General features: G+C 41.9%; 1 protein-coding gene across 2 annotated transcripts in view; it reads right to left on the minus strand.

Annotated features, from left to right (window-relative positions):
• Positions 1 to 22,029, minus strand: part of ADAMTS3 (ADAM metallopeptidase with thrombospondin type 1 motif 3) — a 128,277-nt gene that overhangs the window by 34,941 nt on the left and 71,307 nt on the right. For both annotated transcript variants that reach the window (XM_074905337.1, XM_074905336.1), the window contains exon 5: positions 3,480 to 3,679. In XM_074905337.1, coding sequence (XP_074761438.1) covers positions 3,480 to 3,679 — 200 coding nt within the window. The remainder of the gene's footprint in view (positions 1 to 3,479; positions 3,680 to 22,029) is intronic.

A 22,029-nucleotide genomic window follows, 5' to 3' on the forward strand; every position in this document is an offset into this window, starting at 1 on the left:
CTGGTGCTGGGTTTTCCCGCCTGTTTATCAAGCCATGTGTATGTACCAATGTTAAGTATAGGGAAACATCTCAGGCATTTGTTTAGCTGAAACTACATGGTCAGCCCTGGAGCTCTCAATGGCATGGCAAGGCCATGCAGTGCTCAGTTCTGGCACAGACAGCCATACAGCTGTGCCAGCACGGCATGGCACCAGGATAACCAGGCTTGGCACAGAGTTGAATGTGATTTAATACTGCTTTTTTGCACTTGGGCAAAATAGTGTTGCTTATGATGCCTGTATATATTTGCTCTTTTGAAGCTACTCTGGAGCTGTCTTGCATATGCTGCATTACATGTGGCCCTTAACTTCCCTGCGTGGGAAGACAAGTCTTAGCAAGTCACCATCAGCCTTGCCAAAATCCTCATGAATGTTCCTAACATCCACCACAAACTCTTTCTCATAGAGAGCCTCCCATTTTTAGGCCGAGTAAAAGATACAAGTTTAGATATGCAAGGTTCAGTTCTTGGACCTTCACACCTCTAGGTTCAAATCTAAACCTGAACCTGAAGTCAGGTTTATGTCTGTCAGACAAATTCAGCTGTGTGGAGCTGTGTCTGTTGGTGTCAGCAGCGGACTGGACTGCAGATGCTGCAGTCCCCGCAGCTGCTGGTCTTCTAGGAACAAGCAAAGATTTGCTCATGTGCTTTCTGATTCCCTCAAGCCTAGAAAAGAAGCTTCTACTAACAACAAAGATACACAGTTACTAGGCGTACATGCATGGCCATGAAAACCTTGCTGTTGGTTCAGCCATGTCTCAGAGATGATCCCCAGAGCAGCCCAGGTTCAGTGGCTTGTTCCTACCCAAAGATCTTCACACCCAGCTTCCTAATGCTTCCTCTGTGCGTGTCAGAGGAGGAGAGGAAGTTATGCCTTGGGCTCCAAAACCAAATGCACAGACAACAGCCCCTTTTCATCTAACCAAGATTCTACAGCATTAATTCATTTATTGTTAGAGAGCAACTCCCCTGGCATGCTGAAATACCACAGTGACCTAAAACATAGAAGCTCACAATTACAGAAACAGTAGGAAAGGCATAAAATTGAACAAAGCTCCAGATTGTAAACCTAGCAGACTAAATTCTGTTTTTCAGTTACAATGTGTGTGTATGTCTGGGGTTTCTTATTCTAGATTTATAGCACAGTATAATTTTACACAGAGTTGTTATAATTGTACACAGAGTTATGCTGGAAAAGATATCAGTTGGTTTAAATTCACGTAGAGGTTTTTTTTTATCTCTCAAATTCTATAAATTAAATTTTTGGGAGCTAGAACAGGTGGGGCTGATTTTCAAAGACACTCAGCATGTTTGTGCACTTGGAAAACTGAAATAGGATTGTGACAGGCAAAAGCTGTGTGGTGCTGAGGTGGGTTTTTTGTGTGGGTTTTTTTTGTTGTTGTTGTGTTTTTGTTGTTTTTTTTTTTAAATAGGCTTTAAACATCTAAAAGGTAACTGGGGTCTTATGACAATGAGACCATACCTGTGGGTACACTGCTGTCCTGGCCCCTCAATATTTGAGGGGTCTGCGCTGTCCCTAAGCAGTGTAGTCTTTCAGACATGCAGGATTTGTGTTGCTGGAAGCACAGTTCCTTATGAAGGAATAGCTAATTTATTCGACTGAGGAGTTTGCAGAGAAAACTTCTCCAGATACGGCAATTCATTTTTCGTCTGAACCACAAGAGGTGGCGTTTCCAGCCTCAGTCTCAGCCAGGGGTGGGATGCAGCCACTGCACAGTGTGCAGTACATGGAAGCTGTGTAGAACAGTATGCGTTATGATACAAGCCACGTGGATCACAGCTCAGGCCAAAGGCAGAAGGCATGGGAGAGAAGTAATGTCTCAACCATTTTGAATGCAGCGTGTCTGTAATTGCTGTGTTACACACGAGGTCTGACACAAAGGCACTGTCCTGAGAAGTCCTGTATATAATGCTGAGTCTTGCTACCTGCTTTCCCACCCCTTTGCAGCATCATCAATCTCACCTCTTCTATCCACACATTGGGAGCAGATTTTCCACTGGCTGGCTTAGGTGCCAGGGGATTGCTCCTGTCACCCCAGCAATTATCAGTCACTCCTCATGTAATTCAGGTTTAAATGAACTAAGTGAAAGGGTGAGCCTCAACGAATCTTTTTATGCTTGCCACCTCAAAATGGTACAGAGTTGGACGGAGGGAAGGCAGCATTAAGAGTACAGAAAATGTCTAAGAAAAAATGATGAGCACAAGCATATGAACTAACCATAAAACAAGGAGTGAAGGACAAATTCACTGTATGTGTTATTCACACTGGCTGTTTCTCCTGAAGTGGAATGCTATGTACTAAGGAGAGCTGGAATGGAGGGTTGGGGATGAGGGGGAGAAGGTGTTTCTGGTTCTTTGCAACAGGGAAAGGACTGATTTCTCTCAGTCAGAAACAATGGTAGCTGATGTGATGAAGAATAAAGAAACGTTACAAAGATGATCTGTAAGCCTAAGCAATCATTTAAAAATTATTCAAGAAATAAAAAGGTGAGTATAAAAAGTACAAAAATAATTTCTACGTTCGTCAAATCATTATTAATTGTAAGCCTATTTTTTTATAATCTGTCCTTAGGATATTGGATTTTTTTCCTGAAAAACCTTATGATCTCAAAAGCTTTTAAGGTGTATCTGTATGGGTCTGACACATATGCATTAAGAAAAAGCCACATGTTACAAGGGATTATACATCTCCTTTGCATTCCATTAATGTATTGGTTTTAGATTTCTTCTAAGATAGAGAAAACAGAAAACATTTAAGTTTGAGCAATTCTGGCAGTCAGTGCTGGTATAATACATGACTTTTAATGTACAGTATGAACTGTGTTCTTCTGTAATGTGCATTTCCACAGAATCTGACTGTGTGGTTCAAGACTGTCTCTGAAAACATAGTATCTTGCCATCGATTTTACAGCCAGAAATGTCTATGTAGACAAAAAATACTTGTTAACCCTGTAAGACACACTACGATAAAGCAGTTCTATGAGTCTCTGTTCTTTTGCAGTTTCTATATAAATATGGATATTGCCACACAAGATAAGAAACAGACGTTAGTAGAAGGTTTACTTTCTTTCAAAGTGCCGTCAGGTGTTTAAAACACTATTTTGCTCTGCCTGTTTATTCTTTAACAAGGTTTCCTTCAGAACTGTGTTGCGGCAGAAGTGTATCAAGTTTACTTTTTTTCCCCACTGTTTTTCAACAATTTCCAAATTCGTGGAATTACCCTAGAATGTGCCCTAGAAAACTATTGCGAAAAAGATCAATTAAAGGGAACATTTTGACAAGAGAACCATCGCCAACAGCAGAAAAAATGATCATATTTATATTTTTATCAAGCATGGTCTCCTAGATACTTCTGCAAGAGATTCCAAAAGCCTTTCATATTCCGAAACAAGCAATGCAGCATGATGGAAGATACTCACTATGTTCATGAGGGTGAGGAGGTAGTTTTGAACATGTTCTTTGCCATGGAATCGGACGACAGAGTCATCCACACCTAGCAGCACCTCGATATTGTAGTCATCATCTCCGGCATGCCTGCGTCGCCTCAGGGTTTCATTCAGTTGCTGCTCGACACCACTGTACAGGGAACTCAGGTCTCCAAGGCCGCCAAGAAGAGACTCTACAAGAAGGAGTAAGACATCAACATCTACTCTAATTCCATTTCAGAAATATCCTCCTGCACATCACCCTCACCTGTAGAGTCACCACTTCTTTGGATAAAATAAAGCAGGGAGACTGAAAAGATTATTCTAGTGGCATGGGGGCAATCACCAGATACCCAATCAAAAAATTAATTCAACCATATAGTCCTATAATCACATGGCTCTTATATTTCAACCATATGGTTCTATAATCACATGGTTCTTATTTCAAGCTTAAAATACTTGGCCAAATACTTTCTAACCCAGAATTTCCCCCTGTCTTTTTTTGTACCACATCAGGCATTTGTTATGGAGTATAAGAGACATGAGATGCCTCAGCATTCACTGGGGATGCTGTACAACACTTGTGGCTTTAGTGCTCAAAAGTAATGCAGTCAGACCCAATTCATGTTGAAAAGATCTCAGATAGCAGTGCAGTGGGTTTCCCCCTCATACCCCATCACTGGAACAGCTAAGCTAGAATTTATGAACGATTTACTATTCCTGTAATTATTTGTTTAAAACGTAGGTGTTGGCATATAGCCTCCTGTGAATATCACAGAATACTAGAAGGGTCCCTCGAAGACACGGGTCAAGAGGCAGAGTTCAGATGAACCATTCTGAATTGGCTTTTAAGGGGATGCATTCCATAACCTACATCTGCAATGATTCAAAAGGTATTCCTTCCACTTCGGACAGTAAAGCAAAACTATCACCATAGATTTTTGACAGGAAAAAAGTTACAGCTGTAGGCTACTTAGTTCTTCCTAAATCTAAGCCAGCACACCAACAGGCACTAAGCAATGAACAAGTGAAGAGACCCGTTTGGAACATTTCACAGTGTAAACCACCAGCTACATACTGCAGTTCTCATTAGGAACCGGGCTGTTCTCTGCCTCTGTCTCTATGACAGGCAGGGAGCATCCCCATCTCCCATTTCTTCCACGTAGAAGAAAGAGACGATACAGCCCTTAAACACACAAGGATCCTCCCATTCTGTGAACCCAGCAAAAGCAACCAGCGTCTAATGGACAGAAAGGAGGGCACAGTCCCGCCTTCCACTTGGGTTGACTTATACTATAATGGGGCATTTCCTCAAATGATGGTACAGCTTTCAAGCCCTTCTTCTCTACACTGCAGCTGATGAAAGCCAAGGTTAGGAGTACACAAACTGGCCCTTCACATGTTTTCAGGCATGACTCCCAGTAAACTGGATGTAAGTTTTGCTGGTGGAAGGACAGCAGGACCAGGTCCAACATTGCAAAATGTGCTGGATGACCACACTGTAATTCATCTTGAGCAGATTCAACTACTGGTTGAATTAGCTGGGATGTCTCTCCCTCCTAAGTATCACAGTGGTTCACAGCAACACATAAATAACTCTGCCCAAACCTGACATCAAATGGCGAGGTTGTACCCTGTTGTTTTCAGAAGCTTAGCCTGCCACTGTGGGTGAGAGACCAGGTCTGCAAACAGCTTTACAATTCAACCGCAAGTCCTCTTGCTCTCAAGAATGCGAACCCTGTGATGGCACACAAGTGGGAAATTCATAGACATGCTCCAATTCTAAAAACTGCTGCAGCTGGCAAAGCTGCCGAGCACAGCGTCCAACGGAAACACACCCGTAATGTCACCATATTGCCGCGCCCGCGGCATGAATGGAACAGCTTGAGATCACTCCAGAAAGAACCAACTATCTGCACGGTGCAGCACCTTTGGTTTGGCCATCACTTCCTTTCTTAAATAGGTGGTTTTGCGGTTCCAGTGAGGAAGAGAATCTCTTTTTAGTGTGCATGTGAGCATGCAGAGTGAGTCAGAAAGGATTCCTTTTTTCCCACCCCTCTAATATGTAACCATTTTCTGCACACAGAGGCCATTCTGAATATGCCAATATTTTCCACGCATGCACCCACAGAATATTTTTCAAGTGTGCAATCCCAACGAAGTAAGAAAAAATAACCTCACTCTAGGAAGAAATGTAATGACCATTTTTGGCCAAGATTTGAAAAAAAAAAGAAAAAGTAGTACTGGAAACATTTTCAATTATTGAGCCTCCCACTTCCTGAAATGCAACTTGCATACTGCTTTCCACAAAACCCCAAACCTCCCCCTGACTGGGCTCAGTGGTGAAAACCCAACCATTTCACTCAGCCTGGCACCAGGACTTCTAAGGATATTAAGTGGTACCCACTCTAGCTGCCATTCTCCTGGTGCTGACTGGTTTTTAATTTTTTATCTGTTCTTCTTGGCACTACTTAAGTGAGTTCCTCCCTAACAGAAATGCTAAACATCAAAAACGACTTTAAGGCTGATTTGAGCTACTTATCAGCTAGTAATTACTTTGCAAGCCTCATTCTGTGTGTTGCCTTCCCCCATACCTTTCTGGGAAGTAAAGCAGTGGGATCCTCTCCCTAAACGTACCCACTGTACATAGCTATGTCCTGTCCAAAAAATACAGGGTAATACAAGTGGTTTATTGATTCTCTTGCTTGTCCATTTTCTATAATCTAGCACTTAAGTGACTTCAGAGTCAAACAATCAGGATCAAACCCAGAGTGCAAGTACTAAGGCTAGCTCTGTTTGCAAATGCTGCAATCTGCATCCATTGACAAGCACTTAAGAGAATGTTATGTAAGGGCAAAGGGATGATGTATGACATGTGAGAGCAGCAGCACAAAGTCAGAAGATGCCCTTTCTTCATGCCCTTGCTTATGATTCAGCTAAGTACTAGGGCACTGTTGGAAATTTTAGTAGAGCTCAGACAGTCACTGAATCTTTCCACAGCATTCAGGTCCCTTCTAAATACCTCAATCAACCTCAAGTTATTCAACCTAATTGATCATCATTAACTTTGGCTAGTTCTATGAAGTTTGTTCCATGTTTCACTGGCTTTGGCAGAAGCATAGGGAAGGGGGATCAGCAGATATCCTTTCTGAGAAGCAGATTAAGCGTCCTCAGATGCATTCTGTTGAGGAGATGGCATTATTACCCTTATAAATACAGAATACACACATGTAACTCAGAACCTCTCAGGCAGGTAGACACAGAGCCAAACACATTAGATATTTTATCTAACCCACTCTACAGAAGGCTATCCAAGTTTGTATCTGGCCTATGCATCACACTGCTCCAAATGAGACTAATTATAAAGCCAATCCCTGTGTTTACTGTGAAGTTGTAATGAAAACCATCTTCTGTTTCCTTTCTGTGCTGAGAGATTCCCGGCTTTGGAAGGGTGAGATTTTCAGAACACCACAACCCCTACAATTCAGCATTCTTTCAAAAATGTGTGAATGCTGCAGCAGGAGGAGACATTATGGAAAAATCTTAGTGGAGAGCTATTTACTGAAGTATGAGTGCTACAGCCAGTTAAGACATCAGCATTCCCCATTCAATTCAATCCTTAGGTACTTACAGGTACTTATAACAGTAGGGCAGAGTTCAGTCTGAATGCTTCTTGCATAAAATCTTGGTTAATGCACAAGTCAAGACTGTTGGGCTGTGCTCAGCAAGCCTTCACAGACTGTCTGTATTGCAACAAATAACCAACGCAACCATCCTTTGCCTTTTGACCCTCCCTCTTGCCAAAACCAAAAGATATGCAAATTGTTTCCTTCAGTCCTAACTGTGCTCTCAAACACATCTGCACATATCTGCTGACTTTCAGGGACAGAGAGAGATGTGCAGCACCAGTAAACGTGCATTATCTATTGGTAGTACCACATACTACTGTAACGCAGGACACAAAACACAGCTAAGTCTCTAGAAATCATTAGGCAATCGTTAAGAAACACACATGCTATGACTTCCCCTGTGTATGACTACAGGCTTTGTGTGTAATGGACTATAAAGCAAACTGGCATTAAAAAAAGCGCATCATAATCTTTGCATGTTAATACAGGGCTTAGAAAAACCTGTGGTGCTGGAAGCTGGTATAACTCTACTGCAGGGAGCATATCATCTGCAAATATTTAAATGCAGGGGTGGTTTCAGCACTGAGATGAGCAGTTTACACGTAGGCAGTCCTGCAGATTTGCGAGCTGAATGCTGCAGAAGTGCCTTTGGGAACACCCCTTTAAATGCATGTTGAAGCTGGTCACCAGGTAATGGAGAAATCAATCTTTCCTTATAAAACTCTTCTCTAGAGCACAGAGCAAGTAATTCAGACACAAGCAAAAGTTGGAGAAATGACCCCCTTCTGAGCGGGAAGAGATCACAGCAATACTTGCTGAAGTGAATTATTTAAATTAATCATTTGAAGACAAAGGTTCTTTACAAGTTAATCTACAAAGCCTACCCTGTAGCTTTGAGTACATTGTCTAACATAGTAAATAAGAGATGGCTGTCACTGAATGGCAATATTCTCTGTTAACGCAGAGAGGAAACTAGTCTGTTTGCTTGTGGATTTGTGCTAGACAAGACTAATCCTTCATAATCTTACTCTGGAATTAGCTGGTTCATTATCTCTTCCTTTTTTATTTTGCTAGTCACCTGCATCTTCTACATCACGATCTTTATCTGTCAGAAAAAGATTAATCCGTGCTCTTTCACGAAGTGAAATGCTTATGCAAACATTTGGGTAGGAAGTCAAAACATACAGCATTGTATGCTCATGTGCAGGTGTGGGTTGGTTTTTTTTTTTTTTTTCTTTTTTCACAGCACACATCAGAGCCTGTCTACTATGCATCATCTAGCAAAAATGAGGAGAGCAAAGGATGACATCTTTGTCCAGTCTAGCTTGGGTTCCTCTGCCAAGAGAAGGCAGGAGGAGTTTTGTGCTTGTAGCAAATGAAGTAGTGGAAATGGAGCAGAGACAGACCAGAAGGAAATCTCCCCCACATGCTTTGTCATCATATTTTGTTGATTTTGTTGAAAACTGTGGCTGCTAAACCTTGCCTTGTGCCACCTCTAGAGACTTGGAACCATGCTGCTGGAAGCAGACTGCAAGTTTCTGTCAAGTACAAATATATCTACAGAGCCTCTCTGTGAACCCAGACGTGCGTAGTCTAAAAGCCATAACCCCTTTGCAGACCAATAAAGTCTGCCTCCCTTCTAAATACTTTTTCAGAAACACCGAACTTTTAACATATACACCTACGTCAAAAAATGGGCATAACTGTACCCCTCCTAAATGTGTTAAAAAAAATATTCTGGGTTACAACATGTATCTTTCCTACAGTGTATAAAAGAACGAAACTATAGCTCATTCCCTACTATTAAATAAAGCTGTGATCTGTCCAAGTCTAATTTGATCAACGCTGTTGTCAGTACAACCTCTGAGTACCTAAAGAAAGCCCTAAGTATTTCCCACATGGAAGATTCTTACAGTCTTATTTTATATGGCAAAATACGTGAGCTGAATTCTGTGATACAATGCCAGGAATAGCAGCAGCATTCCTTATACCTAACTATGTATATATGTTCCTCGTGTGTGCTTAAGGAGTAACAGGGTATCTCCAGATGTTGCATCTTTTCTTCAGCCACATTTCACTCGGTGTAACTGGGCTGAGCGCGAGATATTGACACTTCACTCCCTTTGAGCTGGCACTGGAGACCCTTGGAGACCTCAGCTAGTGGTGGCAAATGAGGGAAGGCAGGGATTGTTTTGCAGCAGCAGGAATGGGGTCATCTTCAGAATCAGATGGTTACAGCCCGGTGCTTCCTTAGTCCCTGACTGCTTCCCTTATGTTGAAGAAAACTCAGCAAATAAGACAATACACTGGCTCCAAGATTCACAGTGGTAAGTACAAGGTGGAGGTGAGTGCAGGGTAACTACAAACCTGCACTTGTCAAGGTACTCACTCACTCCAAGTCACACCATGCACCAAAGAACAAGATGATGACTCTCCAGGACACCAGACTCACAGACAAGAGTCTGCTGAATTGATACCACAGCTGCTACTGCCGCACTTCTGGCCTCAAGATTTATGCCTTTTCCTGCGTTTCTTTTGGAGGCACTCAATAGATGTCTGAGCTAGCAGACAAGCAGTTCAACAAATTCATTAGTGCACAAAAAAGAAAATGTCTCAAAACAGCAAGATGTGACTCATGCTCCACTCCCAAATGCTGACCGCTCTCTGGAGAGAAGTCTGGCTCACCGTACACCTGAAGTCACACTCCTTAATCTGTAGAGCTGGAAAGCAACAGATTCAGTGGGCAGGGCTGTCTTGACTTATGGTGATCTACCTTGTTGAGACATAGGTTTAGTGCCCAGTATTAATAGTAGTGTTCTTAATAGGAATTGTGTTGTACTGTTTCCTGAGAAAAAGAACAAATGGAGAAGGAAGAACTGCATTTCAGGAAGGATCCTAAGTATAATAATGAAAACTGATCAATAGAGATAAGAACCATGGAGAGAAAGGAAGCATAGAATCACAGAATGGTTTGGGTTGGAAGTGACCTTAAAGATCATCTAGTTCCAACCCCCCTGCCATGAGCAGGGACACCTTCCCCCAGCCCAGGTTGCTCAAAGCCCCGTCCAACCTGGCCTGGACCACTGCCAGGGAGGGGGTAGCCACAGCTTCCCTGGACAACCTATTCCAGTGCCTCACCACCCTCATATATGTATCTTCCCTATATCTAAATCTACCCTCTTTCAGTTTAAAACCGCTACCCTTTATCCTATCCCTACACCCCCTGATAAGGAGTCCCTCCCCATCTTTCCTGTAGTCCCCTTTAAGTACTGGTAGGCCGCTCTAAAATCTTCACGGAGCCTTCTCTTCTCCAGGCTGAACAGCCCCAGCTCTCTCAATCTGTCCTCATAAGGGAGGTGCTCCTGATCATCTTCGTGGCCTCCTCTGGACCCACTCAAGCAGGTCCATGTCCTTCTTCTGTTGGGGGCCCCAGAGCTGGACACAGCACTGCAGGTGGGGTCTCACAAGAGTGGAGCAGAGGGGGAGAATCCCCTCCCTCGACCTGCTGGCCACATTTCTCTTGATGCAGCCCAGGACATGGTTGGCTTTCTGGGCTGTGGTAAGCACATGAGCAAAAGCAGAAAGAAGAGACTGGGGGGTTGCAAGCATGCAAGCATGGCTCTTCTGTGCCTGGCGAAGACCTGGCAGTGGTGCTGGAGAAGGACAACCCTACGTTTGGGTGTTCCGGCAAAATTGCCCACAAGGCCAGCGGGCGAGCCAGGATGCATGGCTGGGAATGCTGTGGCTGGTCCTTGCATGGAGCCACCACTGCACAACGGGTGTGCCGGCCACAGATTCAGAGTCCTTGGGGGCAGGACGATGTTGCCGAGGCAGCCATAAGGTAGAGTTTCTTTTTGGCAAAAGATTATGACCCACTGAAAAATTTAGGAGAAGCAAGCATCCAACTGCCTAATTTAGTCTTTTCCTGGAAATGCAGCTGGCAACAGTATCTAGGGAGGCTCCACAACTTCACTAATTCAAAATGAAAATAATGAAAAATCAGTTTAGAACAAATTGAGATCAATGTATATCCCTTCTTAATGAGTGTGTTAATGTATAAAATGTCCCCAAGGACAGCTGTATTCTGTAGCAACTAAAAAATTCCATTATGCTGTCTTCAAAGAAAGGAAACTAGGCCAGCTCATAATGTCACTTCTAAAGTTGCATTAAGTAGCCATTGCACATTTTTCTACTTGTTAACCTCTGGATGAATAGGAATTTCCATGATTGCTTTCTCTCCTAGTTATAGTTTCTTGAAGCTCTGTGTTTTCTTCAGCTCTCAAAACCTGTGTTACCAGGGTGGAGACAGGCATTCTCACCAAGTTTTTCTCTGACCTTTTTCCCAGTCTTAATGCTTACATCTTTAAGGCTGCTATAGAGCTCTGTCTATTTATTTTATTTTGTTAAACTTCTGTGCATCTGCATCCAGGACAGTGACAAGAGAAACTATTGGACACAAAAAATGAGCTGTAAGCTCCTTGCACAGTCAAATGCAAGAGAAGTGTGGAGAAAAGGATGGTTCACTTTCAGAAAGGCAGCTGATGATACCAGCAGCTGTATTATACCCTGAAGATAACACCCTTGCTCAGGTTCACCAAGCACAAGATTTAAAAAGTGAAGCAATTTTGTGAAGTAAACGGTGAAGGTACTCTAAGAAATTCTGCTTTTGAGGATATTTTTCTTTGTGATACAGAATTCTCCACAGAAAACACATGTGGGATAAACTGTGTAGAGATAACTGTTGTATCAGGCTGCTTTCAGAATTTAGCAGGTCGTCTGGCCAGACCCTGCGATTCCTGACTGTCAAGGGCCAGCCTTGGTGATGACATCTCACACCCTTTCCAGAGAAGTTGGTCACTGACAGCTTCCACCTGACCCCGAGGGAAGGCCATCAGCATCTTTGACCAACAGGTCAAAAAGACTGAGTAAGGGCAGAAACAGAGCTTGGTAACCAAAGGAACTAGCTGAAAATAACCTTTCCCCACTTTGCTCTGAGATTCACTGTCAGAAGTACTCAGGTTGGAAGGGCTCTCTGAAGGCCACTCAAAGCAGGGCCAAATTCAAGGCTACAGCAGGCTGCTAGAGACCTATCCTGGCCACTTTGAAACTCTCAATGGATGGATGTCCCAGCACCTCTCTGGGCCACAGTCCAGGGAACCACCTTTCCCGTGAACCATTTTTTCCTAGTATCTACTCTCATTGCCCCCATTCCAAGTTGTGACTGTTGCCTCTTGTTGTCTTGTTGAATGTTTCTGAGATGTCTTCTCTGTAACCCCTGTATCTAATATGATTACCATACTCGTACATTACTTGTCTCACTCTTCGCAGGGGGTCTCATGAACATGACTGTCCTCAAGACAGAAAAAAGCCATTGTGAAAAAGTTATCCTGTAGCTTCAAGCCTATTAAAGCCAAAGACAGAGATTTGCTCCAGATTTTATATATGCTTAATGCAGATCAGATTGTCAAAGGTCCTCGGCAACCTGCTTTATACAAAGGCTTATCTGCCATTTAAATGCACCCATGGAACTCAGATAAAGAAGCATTTTGAGTTTTACCGTGGATTTTTAACAGTTCCACAATACACTTTGTTGACTGTTTTGTTTGTTCTTGACTAACTACCTTTAAAGAACAATTCAAGATGTTGATGCCTTCTAAAGATCTGACCCTTTAGATGTGGAACAAGAAGTGTTCCAGGAGTGGATGGACAGATGTTTTGGCAGCTGGCTCCCACACACTTCAGCAGGAACACAAGAATACCTGTCAGCTTCTGTGGAGTTTTTGCCAAAAAACATAGCAGGTTGTGTAATTATAACAAAGATCAATATGTGCACTTCAATAAATCTGTGAAAGCCCCTGTTTTTTTTGCCTACTAAGGCTTATTTTGAAGTGTGCCTTTGGAAAACCCAGGGAAGAAAAGAAGAATCATGTAGGTCAATTCTTGAAGAATTGCATGAAATTGCCTTTTACTCCAGAAGTATCAGAATGACTTTCTAACAGTCTCACAGCAGCTTTTGTGGCATGAGAAGAATCTATACTTTACTTAAGTGTCACTGCCCTGAATCCCCCCTTCTCACACAAAACACCTACACCAGGACTTGCAGTCTTGACTCGTGAGATTTGGTTCCTTAATACTATTATTGCCTTTGATGGAATGTGTATGCAAGTTTGTTATTACTCTTACTTAACTGTTGTCAAAACTTCTTCTTGTTTATTTTTGGGGGTTAAGCAAAAGGGAGAGTTTGTATCTGAATCAAACCTAACCAAGCCAGGTGGCCATAAAAATACCTGGTTGCACTATATGTTTCACCATATGTTAAAAGCTCAATCTGTTAAGTGCTTCCAGAAGCCAGTGGGCACCCTACAGGGTACGTCTCTAAGGTATTTCACAATAAATAAATATTATCTATGAAATTTTGATACCACAAAGCGAGCCAGTTCTTCAGTGCAGTTACACGGAGGAAAGAATCGGATTTAACATTTCCCTCAAGGGAGGCAGAACAATCACTTGAGCATTAATAAAAAATAATTATTTAGTATAATTCAGTGGGTATTTAGCTTGCTTTTGAAAGCCCTGGTGAAATGAACGTGAAGCATTAGTGATTGCCAGGATCCTCACAGCTAAGAGGGAACACGGGTGAGATTTCAGTGTTTCCTACTTTAGGGAGCTGCTCGCAGCATCATGTCAAATGTGGGTGGCAAAGGGACAGATTGAGAAATCTTAGAAAAACACTGGGGTTTTTTTTCATGAGCATGAATGACAGAGGCACTAACATGTATAGGAGTGAGTGGATAGTGGAGAAAACTGGACCCACCAAGATGCAAACCTTCTCTATTAGAAAAAATAAATGGTTTGAAATGTTCTACATGTAACTTTCCACAGCAATGTTTTAGCATTGTGATAAATATGGAGATCTGCACATAAAAATCAGATTTCATACAAAACCCAGAACCCTGAGTTCACAAGGCCCAATTTCTTTCATTGGCATAACCAGGCAGAGAAAACCACTTTTAAAAGCCATTCCTCCCATGTGAGAACTGCAGCCCTGTGGGGAATACAGTCCTGGATCTTTAGATATGTAATTCCTCCATGCTTTCTGGCTACTTTTTGAATGAAATCACATTAAATTCAAAAGTGAAATAAAAACTCAAGAGAAAACCATACAACTCCTGCTGAAGCAAATGACACCAGGAATAGTGTTTAAGCAAGCAGTCCTGCATTTGTTCCTACTTTTTTTCCCTTGGGTTCTCCTTTCAATGAAACGTTGTGGATAATGTTTCTCACTGGTGCAGCCCCAGCTTGCCGTGCAGCCCAGACCAGCAGCCATCAAAACACTCGCCTCTTCCCAGGGCTGCTTCTGAAAGTAGTTATGTGTCTGCTAGCTATCACACAGAGGAGTAGACAGGACAAATCCTTACCTATCCAAACCTGCACCATAACAGGGACAGAATTTTAAAGAGAAGGAAGTGCTTCCATCACTTCATCATGCATTGTAATTTGTGAACGGTTTTAGGTTAAATAGAGAATGTATTTCATTTTGAGCTTTAAAAAATACATCTCCCTTAAAAAGAGTATGAACTTATTTGCATTTCAAAACCTACATGAACTAAGGGGTAGTGTAAATATGTTTACAGAAGGTAACCTTCACTTGAGGGTAGTCAAAGGGTCTTCAGAAAGGCCAAAAAAGCAACTTGTCACATAGCACAAACACAGAAGTAGTCTGAAAATATTGAAAACCTAAACAAACACAGGTATTACTTTACAGACTAAATAAAATTCAAAATATTAATTGAAGATATTTAGGACTTAAAGCATTAAGAAGAAAAACTGGAGAGGAATAAAAGTTACCCAGGAGATGCCAAGAAATGAAGGCACGGGAAAGCAAAATTCAAGACATGAACAGGCACCAGGTGTTCCTTCTGCTGTGTTGTACACCATGAACCAGTATCCCACTGAGTGCATGAGCTTTTTACCTATTAAGATTATGAACTATTTTTTACAGGCTCCTCTTTTTTTCAAGGTCTCCCTTGAGAGGGAGGATATGACATCAGAGATGGAATGAAGATTTTTTTGAGAAACAGCCTCCCACAATCCCCTCGGTGTTTCTGTTCTCCATCATGGTCTGTAAGCCTCCTTCCAAGTTGGGATGGATTATTTAAAGGGTGCTTGACTGGTGTTAGAGATGGGCTAAGGAAGAAGCACCAAATGTGACCAAAGACAATCATATGATGAGAGTGGCTTGCTGTTAGAGCTGTGGTAATGCAGCAATGAGTGGAGGGGAAGCCTGGGAGGAAGAAATACCACCAAAATGGAAGTAGGACCTCCCAGACTACAGCAGGACTGCAAGGTAATGCTGACTGTGGTTTGATGAAATAGACTGTGAAATAAAAATAGTAGTGATTAGGTTCAGACACAACTTCACTTTCACAGTATCTTAACCATACTGAGGAATTAAGAAAAGAGAGAAAAAAATTTCTTGTGACTTCACAGGCACTCTGGATATCTTTCAGGCTCCTGAGATGATTAAGCAAATTACAGCTTAGAGCATTAGCTCTGTTTATAGTCTCTGCAGTGGGACCCTTAGAGTGACAGTGACTGGTAGAATCACAAACAGGGATTAAAGGAAGGTCTGAATCTCTGGGTTGCAGGATTAATTCATTAAATGCATTAACTCAATGGGCCATAAACACAAATCTTTCTTTGTTGTTAGACTTGAAAGAGAAAATAAAGTATTCTGAAATGCTGACTGCTTTCATAAAACATTTGCTTCTCTGGTGGTACGTTAGCAATTTCAGCTGCAGAATAATTCTGGGAAGGATGGAAGATTTCCTGTGCTGTATTCTTTGCTGGCTCTGCAGAGCCAGCTTTGCTCTGATGTAACGGGAAAGATTCTTCCCTTCCATGCATCATCAGCGAAAACAGTTCCTAGCGCTCATTTACATGATGGATTGATGCCAGTTGCACATGTAGAAAGCCACATAGAACCACCAAAGACATAACTCTGTATATATTTGAGTAAGTTTAGAGCCAACTCAGGATAAACTTTTCCAATGGAAATGGCTAGAATTTTACCCCATAATTTTCTTGTCATCACTTCCATACCTGGCATGAGGGTTTTCTAAAACTGTAGGTTATCCTTACCTGGCAGCAAACATACACAAAACAAAGCCAGAATTTAAATGCGATTAGGAAAACTATAATTAAATATGTCTGAATTTGGGTCAACTATTAACTGTTCTCCTTCATCCCATGACCAGAAAGTGTCACACAAAAAGTAAGAGTTCCTGAGCTCTCACTACCAGAGAACAGGAGCTTGCTGGTGCGAACTTACACTTGACAGACAAGCAGGACACTTAGTTCCCACTGCAACAGCTCTGCATTCAGTTGATTCATGGTGAAAGCACTTGGAGATTTGTCTGTGGACTTGCCATCCTCTAGGTCTTAGAAAGTATGTGAGAAATGTTGCTGGAAGCGGAGCTGTCACTGTGAGGTTCTAACACATACAATCATACAATCACACTGAGATAAGCAGCAGCTAGAAAACATAGCTCGGTGAGGGGTGGTAGCAGGCACCGTGCTACTAAAGTAACTAGATATCAAAGCTCCTGAATAAACCTACAGCCTTTAACTTCCAGAGCCAGAGTGAGTCTGGTTAATATAAAGCAAACAGGAGGCGTATGTCTGAGGCATGCCAACTTTAAAAGACTTGAGTTGTTTTTAGAAAAGAATGAGGCCCACGGCATGGGCCAGATCTACAGCTATGAGATCATTTCTCTAACGACCTTCCTTCCATAGTCCTGACATGATATAAACTGGTGTGGTATTTATGCATGCTGGAAACTCCTTTGATACGTTTTAGAGCTTTAAGTAAAACCAGCTGTCACCGCTCCGGTGTAAGAAATACTGCAAGGACTCACACAACGCACTTGTCAGGTTCTCGGATAGATTCGCGGAAAGTGCCACAGGTGCAGTGAGATTTAAAACACAGGTCATCTCAGATACTCCAGAGTTAGTGGATGACTGTCAAAAAGATGAAGAATATGTCTCAGGATCAAGCTGAGCTTGTTTTGAACATGCTGCCATTCTTTGTTGAAGGACTATTGTCTTCTAATTTGACAATCAGATGCTTAGGAACACATGAAAGATGCTCTCGACATCCACTACTGTAGCAAAGAGGAAAAGTAACAGAGAGTAACAATGCACAGCTTACCTTCTGTATGGCCCCATGGTCTAAGGAACACTTTAACACCTTGCCTCCCCACCACTAATACCAGATCACAGCTCTGCATTAGCTTAACAGACGCCTCAGGACTTGTCTAGCCTTGCCCTGGCTCATCTGCTCTTGACCTTATTTTTAGCCTGGTTTTACCTGTAACAATGCATTGCCCATGGACAGGTGACTACTGCCTGGCTTGCCTAGCCATAACAGCCAAGTTAGCCAGAAGTCTGATGATTAATGTGTACCTTGTTTTAGCTGTAGCTTCCCTTTAATTAGTATTACCATGAGGAGTTATGTTAAATATACAAAAAAACCCCTAACAAAACCTTAGATATGATCACAGAATAACACTACCTGTAGACCAGTAAGAAAGAAGAATTATAAACAGTCTGCTTGATGACCTGTATCAATAACAGAGTGGACACAAGATCAACATGGGAAAAACTCCACTGTCAGGAGCAGAAATCTCCAAGTGAGGAACTGAGGCCAGAAGTCACCCATGGCCACAGCAGCAAAGACAGGGGTAGCTATTGGCAAATTCCCACTTAAAAGTTTTAGATGCATTTTTAAAATAATTAGATAACAAAGTGTATGTGTTAGTTGCATTCCTACTGTACCACAAGTAAGTGAACACACAGAAACTCCACAGCCACAGAACAGACTATTTGTGGAGAAAGACTCTCAGTCTCCCTGAAGTGAAAGCAGGATCCTCCCAGAAAAGTAACACCACTGCTTAACAGTTAAGCAACCAACTCGTGCTTTCAAAAAGGAAGCTCTGACTAAAGAGGCGATTTATCCATCAATAAATCTCACAGCAAGTCCTCATAGGAGAGAAAACAGATAATTTTTGTTTCCTTCATCAGAAAGTGAGGTAGTGAAATATATATATATATATGGGTTTTCTCAACATACTTTGCTGATAAAGTATGGCCCTGGCTAGACATCCAGTGCATACTGGGCTGTGGCAGACAGGCTGCTGGTATCACCCAGCAGAGTTGAGAGCTGGCATATTTACTTTGGACAAATGACCTGAGAACAAGAGCTGAAAAGTGGAGATAGGCAAGAGGGGACACAGAGAGAAATGATCTTTGCACAGTCTGAGGCTTGTTAACATGATCTGGGATACTGCTAATAAACTGACAAGTGACAAATATGCCTTTTTCTCTTTTTTCTCCAGATCAGTGGAGTGAGTTACATTTATGCCGCTAGTCAGTAATAAATTGAAGTTTTTGCACTTTAATTCTGTCAGGTAAGGGCCATAATCTATTTGTATACATGAAGAAGATTTGAGCATTTGGATCTGACTCTTTAAGAGACCTGACTGATATTTTATGCTGGTGGTTACAAACAAATACAGAATACGTAGCAGAAGTCTGCACATCACAGATATATATATATAAAGCAAGCAAATCCGTTCCTTTTTTGTTTTACACAATACTAAGTTCTTCAATTAAATGTCAGTGTATAACTGCTCATGTCATAATTGCAGACAAACATCACAGCTTCATGTACTACCCGGACAGTCCAAAAAAGTCCAAGACCAGAAGCATTTATACATAATGCTAAAATCAGTCATGAAGTGAGCCCTTTAAACAGTTGTAATAAAAGATGAAAAAGATCAAGGAAAAAAGCCACATTTTGCAAAATCATCAGATGTATCAATGTCTAAAAGTACGAAAAAAGCATCTTTAGAGGCTCTGGTATTCACTTTGTAGATGAGAAAAAGTCAGCAACAATTTCCAGACTGGTCCATTGCTGAAATGCATACCTGGATACCTGGTCTGCTAGAACGAAACATATGTTTGGGCATGTGAGGACTCTCTTGGTTATTACAGCTCAGACTAGCCAGCCCCTTACTTAAAAAGTTTCCAGCTAGGATGAGAACAGAGTGCATGACTTTCAAAGTCTCTCTCCCAGGAACATCAAAGAGCTCTGCATTAGCAACCCTAGATGTACTCATGGCTTCATGTGTCATTAAATCGGTCTGAAAATAATTTTATTTCACAAAGAAGCACACTTAAAGAGACCTTGGATTCATAATTTGAATAATGCATTATAAAAGGATAGGGAAATTCAGAAAGGGGGTGCCTTAAAAGTCCGCCACATTTTGACAACATAGGATGCATTCATAATTTATTTGCTGACTCGGAACTTGCTGGAAGAAGAAATGCTGGATGCTTGAGTTTTCTGCAGCTGTGGGCAGCTTCTCTGAGATCCCTAAAGACTTTAGAAGAGTGCCAGGGCCTAAACTCTTTAAACAGCTATTTTCAGTAGCAGACCACTATTATGAACTTTCAATGCTCTAGGAAATTGCTTTAACAGAGATCTAGCCCCCCAGTGCTCATTAATTAAATTGTTATAATAAGGTCTCAAAATTATTTCAGTCCTGCTTTGTATTCCTTATTGCTAGGAATCTGAGCCAGCTTCTGTCAGCTGTTCAAAACACAGAAAGAGCAAAGCTTCCTACCTGGAAAAGAGGGCTAGAGAGGCTGGCAGGAGCTCAGTCCTCTGCAGCTTCAGGTCACCATGAGATGGACTCCCAATTCAAAACCGTCCCACAAAACATCATGCGTACACAGCACCACCTGGGCACCAGGGAATGGAGAGCTCTTTGCGGAGAGCTTCAGATAGGACTAAAAGTCATAACTATCATGTGCATTAGAGAGAGATTATTTCCTTATCTCACACCTTGATACCATGTATGTTAGCAGCATGTATCCATAAGCCAACCTAGAAATTTCTCTGTCACTAGGAGCAGAAGCGCACCCACCACACAGCTGGCTTCTTCTGGCCGCCGCTAATCTTTAAAGTACGGTTAAAATAGAAAACAAACCCACACTCAAATGTCAAAGCATGGGGGTGGGGGAGGTGGACAGCAGAGGAACAGTCCCCACAAGCTATCAGTAAAAACAGGAATAACTGCAGCAGAAAATAGAGCTCAAAGAAAGAGAAGTCCAGTCACACTTTACAAGTCCCTGCATATATAAACACATTTAACACCACAGAACTTGTATGAAAAGCTTGTATTTTCTAGCTCCAGAAATATCCCTAGTATCATTTAACAATTTAAATTGACCACATCATCTGCTTTCCCACTCCTGCACAGAAGCATGCCATGCTTCTTATCTATCTAAATGATGCTCTTAAAACACATTTCTCATTAGAGAAGAAAGGTTCTGCTAACCTCCAGTTCACCGGCTGCTCTTCTTCTGTGACAGAAAAGGTAAATTAGTTTCTACAATACGGTATTCAACACTGTTAGCAATTAGCCAGTAACTTCATGGCTGGTCATCCCTTGTTTATAGACATCTCCGCAGATTTTCAGCTGCTCTCTCCCTAACAGAGGAAAAGAGTTCCTCAGATCCATTCAAATGAATATTTCTCAGTATTTAGCTTTGTTAGTTAATTTGTTGTAAGGAATGCTGTTGCCAAGGATGTTTAGAGTTACTGTCTGTAAAGCTAGTTTACAATTTCCCTCCACGATCTGGACAGCTCAGGATGCAAGAAGCCTTTCTCGATGGATTGCATTCTCCTCAAAGCAGTGACAGCTGGCTGTCGATTGTCTGATGCTACCTGCTAGTCAAAATTACATTTATCCTATTTTATTTCAACTCTGAAACGTTGAACTTTCTGGTAAACTTTCTAAGTCAATGTGAGAACACAACCATACAAACAGGAGGGGTAGCGGTGCTGGGATTGACCAGCACTGCTACTCAAGACCTCCCACTGGTCTCAAGGTACCAACTGGCTGTGGAAACTCTAAACCTCTAGTGTGATAGAAGCCAACAACAAGAGACGATTTTCCTGCCAAGTAATAAAACCAGGAAACTGTATTTATAAGTAGATAAACTGGAGGTGGTATGGGAAACAGGAAAAGCAAAAATCTGCAAAAGAACAGTTTCTTTACCATAAAAGCCTAAGGAAATTCTACTTGGAGTAGACTTTCTTCATAATTTTTCCTTATGTATAATTTTCTTCCATCAAAGTGGCTCTTCCATCTTCTGTTTTGTTGGGACACCTAACTACTATTTTGGTTGTTCATTTCACTTAGATGAAGGCAGAGATGCATTTATATCCAGTTCCTTAATTTTAAATGCTGTGAAAGGAACCTGTTCTTGCCACCATAAAGGTGTAACAGGAGCGTGGCATGGCCTGTGCTCATCTGTACTCCCAGCCACAGCCATTATCTCTACCGAGCAGCTCACTGTCTACTGTCAACAACAATTACACTCCAATCATCGCTTTATCTGTCTTAAGCCTCTGAAAGTCTGCAAAGTCTGCTACACTGTCCAGACAGAACAGCAAGACATCAAGACAGAACACAGCTCCATTTGATAGGGGATTATTCAGAGCAGGGAGGCATGCCTTGCTAAAAGCTGAACAGTAGTAAAAAGACAAATGACTCTCCCTAGCTCTTGTTGATGAAAGGTATAGAGATTCTTCCTACCAAGGAAGGATTTCTATATGCCACCAACATGCAATTTAATGGTTCACCCAAAAAGATATACCTTAAAATCTGTGCTGTGGACCAGCACCACAAATGACAGAATATCCCTGTCATGGAGGCCTGTCAGTCTGATCCATGTGAGTGGTAAGCACTCCTGTTGGCTCGGAAAAAATCCTTTGTCCTTTTCCAGGATGGCTTTTGTGCTCTTTTGCCTATGGAGAAGCAGAAGGATGGCTCCCTCACTGAGGA

This window comes from Athene noctua, chromosome 4 (assembly GCF_965140245.1).
Source record: "Athene noctua chromosome 4, bAthNoc1.hap1.1, whole genome shotgun sequence".
Classification (NCBI taxonomy): Eukaryota; Metazoa; Chordata; class Aves; order Strigiformes; family Strigidae; genus Athene; species Athene noctua.